This window comes from Bison bison, unplaced genomic scaffold (genome assembly GCF_000754665.1).
Source record: "Bison bison bison isolate TAMUID 2011002044 unplaced genomic scaffold, Bison_UMD1.0 scf7180017864036, whole genome shotgun sequence".
Lineage (NCBI taxonomy): Eukaryota > Metazoa > Chordata > Mammalia > Artiodactyla > Bovidae > Bison > Bison bison.
In genome coordinates this window covers 692,918-708,123 of record NW_011494608.1, presented here as the reverse complement: position 1 = coordinate 708,123, position 15,206 = coordinate 692,918, and the positions used below count along the sequence as shown (strand labels likewise).

At 47.7% G+C, this 15,206-nt stretch overlaps 2 protein-coding genes across 3 annotated transcripts in view; one reads left to right on the top strand and one right to left on the bottom strand.

Annotated features, from left to right (window-relative positions):
* The window catches only part of TG (thyroglobulin), a 237,536-nt gene that overhangs the window by 76,519 nt on the left and 145,811 nt on the right, over nucleotides 1-15,206 (bottom strand). The gene's annotated exons all lie outside the window — the stretch shown is intronic.
* Nucleotides 1-15,206, top strand: part of SLA (Src-like-adaptor) — a 36,968-nt gene that overhangs the window by 14,877 nt on the left and 6,885 nt on the right. For both annotated transcript variants that reach the window (XM_010834773.1, XM_010834774.1), the window contains exons 3-6: nucleotides 7,543-7,642; nucleotides 8,482-8,568; nucleotides 11,947-12,050; nucleotides 14,734-14,865. In XM_010834773.1, coding sequence (XP_010833075.1) covers nucleotides 7,543-7,642; nucleotides 8,482-8,568; nucleotides 11,947-12,050; nucleotides 14,734-14,865 — 423 coding nt within the window. The remainder of the gene's footprint in view (nucleotides 1-7,542; nucleotides 7,643-8,481; nucleotides 8,569-11,946; nucleotides 12,051-14,733; nucleotides 14,866-15,206) is intronic.

Here is a 15,206-nt window from a genome sequence, read left to right as displayed (position 1 = left end):
TCTCCTCCTGCCCCCAATCCCTCCCAGCATCAGGGTCTTTTCCAATGAGTCAGCTCTTTGCATGAGGTAGCCAAAGTATTGGAGTTTCAGCTTTAGCATCAGTCCTTCCAGTGAACACCCAGGACTGATCTCCTTTAGGATGGACTGGTTGGATCTCCTTGCAGTCCAAGGGACTAGGCTGTGTCTAAACGGCATTCCCCCCTGCCCTACCCCCCGCCCCGGAAAAAGTTTTAAAGTGGGGATTCCGTGACTTGTTCCCAAAGCATCCCAACGAGCTCATTTTCTCTGCAAATTCTATGCATGGTTCAGACTTCAGTTTGGGGCCAGAGGCAGGTGGAACAAAGTTAAGTAAGACCCAGGGAATTCCCAGAGAGCTAGGAAATGGCATATTTCCACCCTAACAAGAGAATTCAGTTACCTTGCTGTGATCTTTTTCCCCTCCCTGTTTCTAACTTTCTTACTGCCCTGACCTAAAGTGAGATCTCACTGGCAGAGGTGGTAACACAAACCCAGACAGTCTCTGCAAGGTGGAAAGAATGCTAAACTGTGCATTTACATAGCATCAGGAGTGCTGCCCAGGTGGGTGGAAAGAGGGGCGGGTGGGGCTCTGGGGAGGAAGAAGGGGCAGGCGGTCTCAGAGGCAGGGGACTACTTCTCAGTGAATGGTGCTCAGACCACCTGCCTCGATCCTCTGGGTAACCATCACAAATGCAGATTCCGGGCTTTCCTGGTGGTTCAGTAGCTAAGACTCCATCCTCCCAGTGTAGGGGACCCAGGTTCAATCCCTGGTCAGGGCACTAGTTCCCACGTGCCCCAACTAACCGTTCACATGTCACAGCGAAAACCAGACACAGCCAAATAAATAAATAACTTTAAAAATTCACATTTTGGGGCCCCACTCTAGGCCTGCTCATCAGAATCCAGGGATGGTGGGAGGGGACAGCATGCCTGATTTCCTGCAAACCTCCTGGTGCCTCTTAAGCTGCCTAAAGCTTGCAGACCACAGACCTGATGCTGCACCAGCATGCAAGGAGCAAGAGAGGAGAAGCCAGCCTGTCTCCCTCGTGTCTCTCTGTCCTTGTTTGTAAAAAGGGGAAATTCAAGTTACTTGGTGCTTATATGCATCAGTCATGAGGCCACATGCTTTAGACACATCAACTCTGGATTCTCACCTACAGCTAAGGTTCATCCCTATTAGCATCTCCACTTGGCAGCTGAGGAAACTGAGGGATGAGATGGTTCAGTTGCTTGCCCTAGGCCATACGGCTGGGATTTGGGAAGCCAGTGGCCTGAGTCTAGAGTTCCCCCACCACCCTGACATTATATGCCTGGAGGGGATGGACTTACTAAAAGGACAGGTGTTCCCTAGGATGAGGGACAGTGTGGTCACCAGATCAAATGACACAGACACTCAAGTGGCCTTGTGAAAGACAGACAGAAACGCATGCCAGATCTCTGACTAGAGGCACATTTCCCACCCGGTCTCACTGACTCCACTGCCGGTACATATGATGGCTTTAGGACGAACATCATTCAACTTTTACACTGAACGTGTATTATTTGTACATTTCATGGATACCATGTAAATTATGACCAACCCATCAAACCTGACTTCACATTGCTTAGAATGGGATTAAAGATTTTTTTAAGTAAATTAACATTAAAAACAAAACAAAACAAAACACTAGGCTCAGAGGGTTAGTGTTCCAGCATACAAGGAGTTCCCTGGTGGCTCAGATGGTAAAGGGTCTGCCTGCAATGCAGGAGACCCAGGTTCAGTCTCTGGGTTGGGAAGATCCCCTGGAGGAGGGCATGGCAACCCACTCCAGTACTGTTGCCTGGAGAATCCCCATGGACAGAGGAGCCTGGCAGACTGCAGTCCATGGGGTCCCCAGACTTGGACACGACTGCAGTGACTCAGCAAGCACGCAGCGTAGGTGGTGCTCAGCTGTGACCAGGAGAGCGGGCAGTCAAGAGTCTGTGACCGCTGCTATTAGGTTACCTGGTTCTGAAACTAGGCCCTCAACTTGCTGGTTGTGTTTTTTTGGCAAGACTCTCCACCTTGATGTCCCATCCGAGAGCCTCAGAGTCTGCTCAGTCCCACACTTGCCCATCTAATCGACAGAGAAGTCAAAACTTCTCTGAGCCATCGGGTCCCACTTTCCAGCCCGTTACAAAGGATCCACAGGCACAAGTGTCCCGTGATGACCAACAGAACTCAGCATACCTGCTATCAGGCCACTCTGCCCAGCCTGTCTCGTTATTTAGGTGTGTGTTGGGGCCAGGGGTATTTCCTGTGAAAGATAACTAAAAGTAAGACCTTCATTGACTCCTCCAAAGGCCATGAGTTTGAACATGACTCAAGGGAATGCAAAACAAGAAGCTGAGCTCACTAAATTGGTTAACTCCTGTCCCGCCATCTGCACTGAGTAGCTTTGTGTCAATTCTGAAGCCACAGTTAAATCAGCTTTTGTCCAAGTTCATCATGAGTCAAAGGTCAACTGGGCAGAACTTGGTAACTAAGTCCCAAAAGGAGCAAAGCAGCTTCGTGACCTCACCAGGAGCCTGGCAACCCCCAGGCTCTCCCTTGAACATGTTTCTGAAACTCCTCCAGCCTTGTTTTCTTCACCTTTTAAATAAGAAGATGAAAGTGAAAGTCGCTCAGACGTGTCCGACGCCTTGCGACCCCATGGACTATACAGTCCATGTGATTCTCCAGGCCAGAATATTGCAGTGGGTAGCCTTTCCTTTCTCCAGGGGAATCTTCCCAACCCAGGGATTGAACCCAGGTCTTCTGCATTGCAGGCAGATTCTTTATCAGCTGAGCCACCAGGGAAGCCCAAGAATAGTGGAGTGGGTAGCCTATCCCTTCTCCAGGGGATCTTCCTGACCCAGGAATCGAACTGGGGTGGGTCTCCCGCATTGCAGGCGGATTCTTTATCAACTGAGCTATCAGGGAAGCCCAAATAAGAATATATGTTCCATATATTTATCGTGTTGTATTGGAGCCAAGAAAGTAAAGAATGCCTGCTTTTGCAAGATAGTTATACATGGGATCTACTAAAGGCTTTCTGCACTTTAAAAGAAGTGACAGGCCTTACCTGGTGGTCCGGTGGCAAAGACTCAGAGATCTCAATGCAGGGCCCTGGGTTTGATCCCTGGTCAGTGAACTAGACTGACCCCACATGCCACAATTAAAAGATTCTTCATACTGCAACCAAGACCAAATGCAGCCAAATAAACTAAAACTTTTTTTGCACTTGGACTGTAATTTTCCTATGCAGCTAATTAACATGGATTTCTCTCAATGGCTAAGGCCACTGAAATTCATATAGTACAAAATTAGTTTGTATTGAAATGCAAAAAAGCACAGATACTCTTTATAGTAACTAGTTATGTCTCCAAGACTATTAATATTGTAAATTTAGCCTTGTGGTTAGGATTTACTAAACCTACACATCCATAAATTGTACTTGTTTATACAATTGAAAACCAAACAAAAAAATGAATGATAATGCTACTCTAAGGAATAATAATGCAAAAAAAGGGCCTGTCCTCTTGTGACCAAGTAATATTTGTGTCTAGTAAGTTCTGCCTCGGTCTCCTTCCGCTTTTGGATTCATTTCCTATTTTACAGTTTTGTACAGTGTGTTTAATCTGACTCATTTTTGCGTTCAGCTATCAGCAAATATTTGGTCTCTTGAACTGCATCTTCTGTTCTCACCAAATGGCGTTTATTTTTAGAAGATAAGAATATTTTTAAATTTACGGGACTTGAGGTTTTGCAAAATTCAGAACACTACTAGCTGAGACTGGCCTGGGATCACAACAGAATGATAACCTCACCCCCTGCCATAAACACGATACCAGCTACCACTGACTGAGGCAGGCTCTTTTCATATACTTCCTCATGAATCCTAACCCGATCCGAGAGTTCCAGTGTAGTAGTTCCCATTTTAATACATGAAGAAATCCAGCTCAGATGAGTTAAAAATAAATCTCTCCCCAACTCACAGAGCAATTATGCAGAGGGGGTGGAGTTTAAGCCCGGTCTGATTGATTTCAAAGCCAGTCCTCTCTTCTGAAAGCTCTCCCTGGATTTCTCCTTTGTCTGCCCAGCATGCATCTCATCACTTAATTCGGTTCCTTATCTCGAGTCTGCAATAATCCTGTCTGCTTCCTCTGAGCAACTCTTCCCTGTATCCTTCATTTATCTGACTTAATTCAAACTCTCTGCTCTCCACAAAGCTAGGGACTACAGAAGTCCATAATCCTGTTTGAGCTTTATGAGCAAACTTAAGTTTCCTATTTTGCATTAATTTCACCATAGGGACCAAAGTTCATGGAGACTTAGGTGTGATTCTAGCCCCAGACCTTACTTAAAAAGGCTGCCCTTCCCACAAAAGTACAAACCAAACTCTATCTCCCTCTGACTTTGCCTTCTGTTTTTCCAGCGCTGGGGAAATAAGGTGATGGGGTGGACCTAAAACCCCTCGCAAAAGACCAAGCAAGGGCCATAACCTTGAAGCCAGAGCTCGAACTCAAAGTTTCTCAGTGATGTTTAAGTGTCATAGCTATCGAAAAACATCATTACTACGGAAATTCCACAGGACACTCAACTCTGTTATTGTGAAATTGAAACCCTCCAGCCCCTGAAGCCTGTTTTCCCCTCCTTGAAAACAATTTTTTTGTAAAGGGATTTTGTTTTTGTTTCTGTTTTTAGCATTAAGAAAAGACGGTTGCTCTGTTCCACAGCCTTAATCTTGAATCAGAGATCAAAGCCCCGGCTCCTCTTGTAGACATACAGCTTGTTTCCAGGTTCCATTGCTGTCACAGATAGCAAAGCTGCGCATCTCATTTTCACGCTTGTTTTTCAAAACGGTCTGGTTGCGGCACCCCACCCCCACCCCCGACCATCCTGCTTGCCACAAATCAGGCTCCCTTCTCTAGGACGCTTTAAAAAGCTCAGCACGACGGCAGTTTTCAAGGCCTCGTAGCGTCAGGACCTCCTCACGTGTTCGTTTGATAAACCTGCCTTGAGGATCCCAGGCTGGGTCCACAAGACTGCTCCTCCTGGAGTTCATGGCCATTCCCTGATGGTCACACATACAACACATACAACCCCAGCTCACTGCCTCAAAGGCAAAGCCCAGAGCCGGAGAAGCAGGACCCCAGGAAGGCTGGGCTCCTGAGCAGCAGGTGACCTCTGAGTCGACAGAGGTGGCGGGGATGAGAGAGGGGAGAGCAGAGTGTGGTCCAGGTGGAGGGAACAGCCTGTTGACTGGCTCTGCGGATGGGTAATCTGGCCAGCTGGGAAAAACACAACAGCCCATCTCAGAGCATCGCAGGCAGTGGAGACCCTATTACTAAGTGGTCCTTCCATAGTTGGCGGCTGTCAATCTAAGAGGAACAGATTTCCGTCATGAAGGCATTTTCCAACCCCTCATTTTCCAGAGTAACCCACATCCTGGAGGGGAAAATGTGACCACACTCAGAGCTGCGAATCAGCCTCAAAACCAGGACGATTTACCAGCATCTGGACAAACCTTATGCACCGGGCCTGGCTTCCTGGCACGATGCCTTCCTCAGCCCCCTACCTAACATTCTACCTGCAATTTCGTGCCCTTTTTCTTAAAGAGGACCTCCAGATCTGCAGGGGTTTCATGGCCCACCGAGTCTGGCTCTACCCCTTGTTAGAACTCGGGACTTTGGGCATGAAGTCCAACTGTAGCACTGCCCCGAATTACTGAACCGGGTCTGGGCTGCACAAGGGAAGAGCTCTTTCTTGATTCAGCAAAGCAGAGTGTGACAGAGGACTCCCCACAGGTGCAGGGAGGGTCAGAGACCTCACAGGTCAGCCTTCTCATGAGCCCTCCCCCACTCCAGTGACCACGGCCACCATGAGTCACTTTTGGTTTCCATCTCACACACAGGGATGCTTGCTCTTACAGGGTGTGTTGTGTATGACTCAGCTTCCCCAAGTGAACAGTCTATCTGAGGACACTATTCCACGGCCATCACTCATTTCTCATTTATTCTTATTCATCCTTGTACTTAAGCTCTCTTTCAACTTAGTCTGATGGGGACTATGTGAGTTGGAGACTACAGGACAGATGGGCTGTAAGGGACAGGGGCTAGAGGTTCCAGCATGAGGACCTCTAGATCCTAGAAGGTGGTCCCCAAGCCTGCCTGGGGTGAACGAGGCAGGGAATGACCCCTCCTTCCATGACTGTTGTATTCTCTAGAATATGAGCTCCATGTCAGCAGGGAGACTTGGCTTGCTTTGTTCACTATGCTTGGCCCACAGTAGCGGCTCAATAAATAATTGGTGAATGAATGAATGAATAAATAGCATGTTACCTAGACTTTTGAGTTCAGATGCCCAGCCAGCAAGCAGACTAATAAATGCGACATCACAGCAAACAATAACTATCTTTGCCAATTTGCTGTTGTTATTGTTCAGTCACTGAATCATGTCTGACTCTTTGCGACCCCATGGACTGCAGCACGCCAGGCTTCCCTGTCCTTTACTGTCTCCCGGAGTTTGCTCAAACTCATGTCCACTGGGTCGGGGATGCCATGCAACCATCCCATCCTCTGCTGCCTGCTTCTCCTCCTGCCCTCAATCTTTCCCAGCATCAGAGTCTTCCAGTCTGTAGGATATGCTTTTTCCCCAAAAATGTACCCTGATATTACCCTATAGCTAAGACACCTGAATTATGGCAAATCACTAAGGCTGTGAAACAAGGCTTTGCTTAGTGACCAAAAGCAAACACACATGCTGTCAGTCTCTCTTTAGTCTACAGTAAGCCGTACTAACCTCAGCCAGAATGAACCAAAGAGCATGCTTTCCTTTTCAAAACTGCACCAGAATTACTTTCAACATATGTATGATGAGTACTTCATTTTTTTCCTACCTCCCCACCAGCAAAGGTCCCTGTTAAGTCGATTTCTGACTTGGCACCTGACATTCTATGGGGAAGAAGGGATTTGTTGAGTTTCAGAGTTAATAACCTCTTGGTCCTGGTGGGTCCCCAGAACTCATGGGGCCTAACCCTGATACCCCACCTCAATAAGTTGCAGATGTGGAACTCGCAAGCCCCAAGGAGGGTACCTGAAGCCATGGTAATAAGACAGGATGTTTTCACAGCATCTCATCATTCATAGGTCTTGCTATATACTTTCATCTTATCTCACAAAAATCCTGGAAAGAGGAGTTATTAGCCCCATTTTAAAGATGGGAAAATGGAGGCTAGTAGGCATTCCAGGACTTGCCCAGGAGTATATGGATCAGTAGACACCAGGGAACACCCTGGAGTCAGACCTTGTGACCTCAGCTCAAAGACCTCCGCATCCCCATTTCCCAGAGGAAAATGTCCAGGTCAGGGCAAGAATGAGCAGGAGAGTAGGTCACCTGACTCACTATTCCTGAAGAGAGGAGGACCAACTGAAAATTGCTATTTCAAAACAATCAGCTGCCTTTTGCTGCGAAGTCCCCAGGAAGGTCTCACCTCTGCCCCCACCTTGGTTTTGTTTCCCCAGAACTAGACAGTGACTTTCTGGCTGTGCTGAGCGACTACCCGTCTCCTGACATCAGCCCCCCAATATTTCGCCGTGGGGAGAAACTGCGCGTGATTTCTGAGTGAGTGAGCTTTCCAAAACTTCTATGATGCCCCCGAAGAACTCGACGCTGGTGGGAGTTGTTAGATTTTCTCTACGGTTGTCCAGTTCCCCATGGGCCCTGGTCCTGTTGTGAGCTGAGAACGTTGGCCCAAACAGCGGGCCTCCAGGCTTAATCCTCCTGACTGCTGCTGGTGCTCTAAAACTTTCCCTGGCTCCCAGTTGCCCAATGGATAAAACTGAAATTTCTTAACTTGGCTTTTGAGACCCTTTACGATCCAGCTTCTATTTCTTATGTTGGCCTCATCTCCCCCCAACAAGGGCAAGGTTGAGGTTATACATTAATGCAGACTCAGGAAGAGGACTCAGGAATCTGGGGGAAAAAAAAAAAGAAACAACTTCTGATGATAAACAGAAAAGTATTGCCTTCTGACCTGTTGTCTCTTTTAGATTTGAAAAAGGCTGTAGAAGACATAGGGACTCTGAGCCCCTTTTATTTAGATCCTCACTGATGTAGACATGTGAAACTTGGTTACATCTCAGGGTCTAATTCAGCAGAGTAAACATTTATTTTTTAAAAAGCCTCCAACCATGGAAGATAAGCTAGAAACATCAGCTGCTGATCCCTGAAAGGTGGCTATTGCCAGCACATGGGAAGACTTTCTGTTTAGATCAAAATGGGGGGATGTACTCAAAAACTAAATTTTCGTAGGAAGAAAAGTCTAGTTAACGTGGCCAAGGACAGACCTTAAAAAAGGAACAGCCCAACACACCTGGGATTAAATCTGGTTATTCTGTTCAGTCATTAAATCACTCACCACTTCCCCAGTCACTCTTTTCTATTTGTTCTTATCCTTCTAGTGAAGGGGGCTGGTGGAAAGCCATCTCTCTTAGCACCGGTCGAGAAAGTTACATTCCTGGAATATGCGTGGCCAGAGTTTACCATGGGTGAGTACATTTCTAAAATAGCATCAATAAAGCACGATCTCTATGAGAGTGTGGGCTTCCCTGTGGCTCAAACAGTATAGAATCTGCCTGCCATGCAGGAGACCTGGGTTCAGTCCCTGGGTTGGGAAGATCCCCTGGAGAAGGGAAAGGCTATCCACTCCAGTATTCTTGCCTGGTGAATTTCATGAACAGAGGAGCCTGGTGGGGTTACAAAAAGTTGGATATGACTGAGTGACTAAATTTCATTTCTATGAGAGTGCATAGAGAGATCCCAGCAGGGCACACAGGAAAGGAAGGTGTTAGTTCAATAGGGTCACTTCTAATCTTAGCTCACTCTCTAAGGACAGAAGTGTCCTTGGGTTAACCCTTTCTCTCTCTGAGACTCAATTTCTCCATTAGGAAGATGAATAACGGACCTCGCAGGTATAATGTGATGTTGCTATAGCAATAAGGATTCAGGAACTGTGATCACAATAGGCAGCAGATGAAAGTCAGCCAATCTGAGGCACAAATCCAGAGACTGTCACTTAGTGGCTGTATGAGAATGGGCAAGTATCAGCTTCCTATCCCCACTCATTAAATTGAGATTGTAGTATAGAATGATAGGAATAATGATCTATAGTAATGAGACCAGAGTCTGGGGCTGTTAGGAGAATGAGAGAGGATAACACACAGATTCTTGGAACTGGGCGTGGTGTTACCACCAGTTACTCAGCACATACTGTGGGTGCATGGGTGGTCAGTCATGTCCAACTCTTAATGAGCCTATGAATGGTAGCCCACCAGGTTTCTCCCTCCATGGGATTCTCCAGGCAAGAATACTGGAGTGGGTTGCCATTTTCTCCTCCAGGGGATCTTCCCAACCCAGGGATCAAACTCATGTCTCCTGAGTTTCCTGCATTATCGGCTGGATTCTCTACCACTGAACCACCTGGGAAAAACCCACTCAATACAGACCAGCCACATTCTTATCAAATCATATCCAACATACGGAGAACATGCTGCCAAAAATGCTTACACACCCACCTTGACAAGTGGAGAAGTCAAGCAGAAAAGAGCCCCTTTAAATAATAAAGCATGCAGATGAGAAAGCAAGATGTTTCTCTCCCCTGCAGTCATACAGAAGAGGCCACGGGACATAACAGGTGGCCCTGGTGGCCAGCACACCCCAGCCAGGACAGGTGTGGCTCAGTCTGCCTTCCACTGTGGGGCCTTGGAAAAAAATTCCTCAGCCTCCACGAACCACAGTCTCCTCATCTGTCCAGCTACCAAGGCCAGAACTTGGCATATAGGACAGGAGAAAGGAACTCCACTTTTCACTTGAGGGGTCCAGAAATAACTTCCTTACAGTCAGAGAAAGACTCTATAAGCCACCCGCTTACTTGGGGAAGCAGAGCAAACTGCCTAAGTTTTTTGAAGCGTGGAACCCAGTGCATTTCATTCAGCATTACTGATTCTGATGATGAATATCAAGAGTTGTCCCTGTGCTGAGGATGACAAAGCTGAGCAGAGGAGGGGTGGTGGTGGCTATGAGAGTTATGTCCTGAAAGAGACCTGAGTCATGTAACTCTGATCAGCTGTGTGTCATTGATCCATCCATGCACTCAGCCATCAGCCATCAGCACCTTCATGGTGAAGAGGCAGTGCTCAATGCCTGCATGAGTAGGGAGGGGGGCTGAAGAACCCAGACGAGTAAGATGTAATTCTGACCCTACAGAGTTTCCATTATTACAGGTACAAACACAGAGCAGGAAGAGAGGGGGTGCACCATGGTGGTCACGGAATTGGAAAAATGCAGCCTAGTTTAGCAGTGCCCACTGTGATGTGGGTGCCCAGTTGCTCAGTCGAATTCAATTCTTTGTGACCCCAGGGGCTGCAACTGCCAGGCTCCTCTGTCCATGCGATTTCCCAGGCAAGCATACTGGAGTGGGTTGCCATTTCCTACTCCACGGATGGGTCACTTCAACAAATTACTTAATCACGCTGACCCTCAGCATCCTCATCAGTGAGACAGAGAGTATGCTCTTGACCTTAGGTGGTTGATACAAAGGTTGGATGTCAAGTGCATGACACGGTGTGGGCCCATAATTAGTATTCATGCATGGATGTCGTTATTGCCATTGTTTTATTATCTTCATTTTTATAAGTGGAATTTCATGAAAGGACTTGAAATGATGAATGTTTATCACTTACGCTAAAACAAACTAATAGGCCACGCATCACGGAGAACTAAGGGAACAGTTGAAATATTTGGCCCAATATGGCATCACCATGATCTTACCAACAAGAGCACTCTTGGAGACCAGCACATAAGTAAAGTGGTATCTGACATTATGCCTTCGGGTTTCTCACACGTGGCGGGAAGCCTCAGCCAGCCCTGCCAATGGCCTGCGTTCATGCCACGGGGAATATCAAAGGGTGAGAAACAGTGGAGTGTTAAGACTCCCACAACACTCGCTCATCCAGACGTGATCAAAAGCCAGGGCCCGTTCGCTGAAACCCAGCATCAGTTGAGAAGGAATGGATGATTGCTTCCAAATACACAGCAGCCAACTGCTAACTGTGGTTCTGCAAAACCAGTCAGGGCCCTTCACCCCAGAACACAGATTCCTTTGTGCCCCCAGCTGCTTTCTAAAGCATGTTCAAAGTGCCCGCTCTCCTCTGAAGGTGAACATTCCATTGGAAAGCTGGGCTACAGTATTATAACCGTTTTATTTTTAACAGTGAAGTGAAAAAAAAGGCACGGAAATGCATCATACAATGACAACTGAGTTTAAAAACGTGTTGAAAAGGAGAAAACAGGAGGAAATAGAATGTATGCAGGGTGGGGTGTCAGGTGGTAAAATTAGGCACCGCCATTTCTTTCATTTTCTTTCTTTCTCATGTTGACTCATTCTTTCATGGCTATATACCAAGCTTAATAACCTGGACACCCAGGTGAGCAAGACAAAACTCCAAACGACAAGCACGGTCCCTGCCCCCGTGGATGGAGGAACTGAGTAGTCAGAGTACAAGGAACATAGACATTAAATAAACTGCCAGAAAGGTCCCTTTTCATGTTTTAAGATGCTTTTATATAATACGGAATTGGGTACCATGCAGCTGGCATTTGAGAAACAGGATGAGAAAGATGCTGTGTGCCTCTCCGTGTCATTATTCAATGTAACACCTGCCTTTCAGTGGGTACTCAGGAACTATTTGAAAGATTAAAAGAATGAATGAATGAGCCATTGATTGCCTTGATCTTTTTTTTGTTTGTTTTTTAAATCCCAACAGCGGGTTTTATGTTAGCTGGACCTGGATCATTTCTGCATCCCTCCTATCTTTTGATGGGGAGGGTACATTCAGGGTACTCATGGCTGTCTTTCTTGTCCCCAGTTGGCTGTTTGAAGGGCTGGGCAGAGACAAGGCTGAGGAGCTGCTGCAGCTGCCGGACACAAAGATCGGCTCGTTCATGATCAGAGAGAGTGAGACCAAGAAAGGTGAGCAGCCTTGAACCCATCCTTCCATGCGGGGATCAGAAAACAAGCTTTGCTCTGGGCTGACTCATGCATCACCCGGCTCAGGTTCCCTCCCTCCCACGATGCACACGAATCGACCCATGCGGTGAGCTCCCAGAAGCCCATATACTGGCAGTGTGGCCAGCACCGAAACTGGGGCACTAGAGCCAGGCCACAGGGAGCTGGTGGGGCACTGGCTCAGGCTTTGACCCATGCCAGGCCTGGCAGACTACCACTGCAGAATTTCCCAACAGCTGAGAAAAGATGAAAATGCCCGTGGACAGTGCCCGGGCCAGACAGGACATGGGCCGCAAAGCTCTGTGACTGGGGCAAGTCGTGTACTTCTCTGACCTCAGTTTTCTCATCTGTGAAACAGAGAGAAAACCCCTTCCTTGTGAGATTGTGGTGTGATTCAAATGTAATAATATGTTGTGCTCTCACGACACAGTGGACCTTCAATCTTAGTCCCTGCTGTGCTCTACAATGAAATCAGGCAGCTAAGAGGATTGGGACGAGCAGATTCACTATGGCCTTCACCACTGTAATTTTCATACATCCTACGCACTAAGTAATTCAGTGAAAAAGAAATAGCCGGGCTTTGCCATGGTTCAAAACAAGAGTCTCCAACTCTAGTTTGGCCTGTATGAATCACTAAGAAGTCACCTCCTCTCTCTAAGCCTCTTTTCCTTTCTCTATAGCATGGGATTAACAATGGGAACGTGTTTGGCAGGTGTCTGGAATAGGTGGTGGTGGTTTAGTTCACTAAGTCGTGTTCAACTCTTACGACCCCATGGACTGTAGCCTGCCAGGCTCCTCTGTCCGTGGGATTCTTCAGGCAAGAATACTGGAGTAGGTTACCATTTCCTCCTCCAGGGGATCTTCCCGACCCAGGGATCAAACCCGGGTCTCCTACATTACAGGCAGATTCTTTACCAGCTGAGCTACAAGGGAAGCCCTACAAGGGAAGCCTGGAATAGAGTATGCATAAACACAGAAGCCAAACATTAATAGCTGGGGGTTACTCAGACTAACTGAGAATTAATATTAACTTCTTGAATATAGAAAATAGCTCCAAGATCTCAGCCTGTTTCTTGTACACCCACCATCAAAGAACAGACAATGTGGTTTCTGAGACTATCTCCCATGTGCTTATTAAGCACCAGAGGTACCTGGTACTGGATGGAACCTTCCAGTAAAATGAGCGTCAGCTTTCCTCTGGGGAAGCAGGGACCTTCTGTGTGATATAATGAAGAATCCAGGACCAACCTTTTTTCTTAAAAAACCTAAATATGCAGGGTGAGAGCAAAAGCAAAGCAGAGGCAAAACTTCCTGTGCGGGTCCCAGGGGGTCTCCTGAGGCAGGAGACCCAGGCCCAGGCAGGGTCAGGGGGTGGGGGGGGAAGGACCCCAAGTGTAGCTGCCAGAGCTGATCTAAAAGCAGACCAAGCAGCAGCCTGGGTGGGGGCGGCAGGCTCTGCTCCCTCGGGCATGCAAAGTTCTCGTAAGTTTCCACCTGCAGCTCTTGAACGGCTGCTGTCCTGTTGCCACTACCGGAAGACGCACACTGAACCGATGCAGAGGGCGGGCCTGGGAGAGCAAGGGATGCTGGCCACTAGAGAGGCCTGCTCCAGGAGGACGAAGGTCCCACTTGCCTCGGGGCGGCCACTCCTGAGCTGCGTGCCTCCAGCCATCGCACTGCTTGCCCTGAGTCTCAGTTTCTCCAGCTGTAACGGTATCTGAGGACAATACCTCCCAGGGTCTTTCTGAGAATCAACAGAGAGGTTGCTATGAAATAGCTCAGCCCCTGACCCGGCATATGCAAGCCAAAACTCAGTACACGCAGTGTCCCTCCCCACTCACTGCCTTGTGAGTCTTTTCCCTCCTGGAAGACAGAGCAAGAAGGACCCCTGTGTGTGTGTGTGTGTGTGTGTATGTGTGAGACTCAGTCGTGTCCGACTCTTTGCGACCCCGTGGACTGTATCCCATCAGGCTTCTCTGTCCATGGAAATTTCCAGGCAAGAATACTGGAGTGGGTTGCTATTTCCTACTCCAGGGGATCTTCCCAATCCAGGGAATGAACCCACATCTAATGCACTGCAGGCAGATTCTTTACCATCTGAGCCACCAGGGAAGCCCAAGAACCCTTACACATGACCTAAGCCCAGTTCTCTCACTTTCCATTTGAGGAAATGGAGGCTAAGAGAGGTGCAGACACTCACCCAACATTCTGCTCCATGCTCCCAATAGGCGGGGTTCCATCCCTACTCAGGGAACTAGATCCCACATAACACAACTTAAGAGTTTGCATGCTACAACTTAAAAAAAAAAAAAAAAAGATCCTGCATGCTGCATCAAAGATCCCATGAGCCACAACTGAGACTCAGTGCAGCCAGATAAAATAAATACATGAATATTTTTGAAAAGAAATGTTAAAAAGAAAAGAGCATTGCAGTACGGTTAATACAAATGGACTGCTCAAATACATTCCCGGAGATTCTAAAGAGTGAGCTACATCCAAACAGATGAGGCTCGAGCAGTTGTCGCTCAAAACACAAGGGTGTCTGGGTTCCATGGTCGTATCACAAGGCTGAGACGGTCTGCCTCCACGGTGGTGGGCTCCTTAGCTGGTGGCCCTGGGGTGATGAGCTGTCCTCCACTCCCTGCAGGTTTTTATTCCCTCTCAGTGAGACATCGGCAGGTGAAGCATTACCGAATCTTCCGTCTGCCAAACAACTGGTATTACATTTCTCCGAGGCTCACCTTCCAGTGCCTGGAGGACCTGGTGAATCACTATTCCGGTAAGAAACACTCCATCAAGACAGACGCGTGACATCTCTCTTGGCTCACTGCCTCCCCCCGCCCAATCCCAACTCCAGGCACTCAGTCCAGGCGGCTCCCCGCTAGACCCGCCTGCTGATTTACTTTGCTCTCTTGTTCATCCTGGCTTCTTCAAATGCTCTTTTCTTGGTAATTCAGACTGCAAATTTCAGGCTAAAACAGACTGAATGTGAATGCTAAGTAAGTAAAACCCAGCCAACCTCAACTTCACCCTCTCTCTGCCTGTGAGAGAAATGAATCAGGACGCCCCTACAGTCAAAACCACAGATGGTCTGCACTTCCTTAAGTGGGTCGCACACTT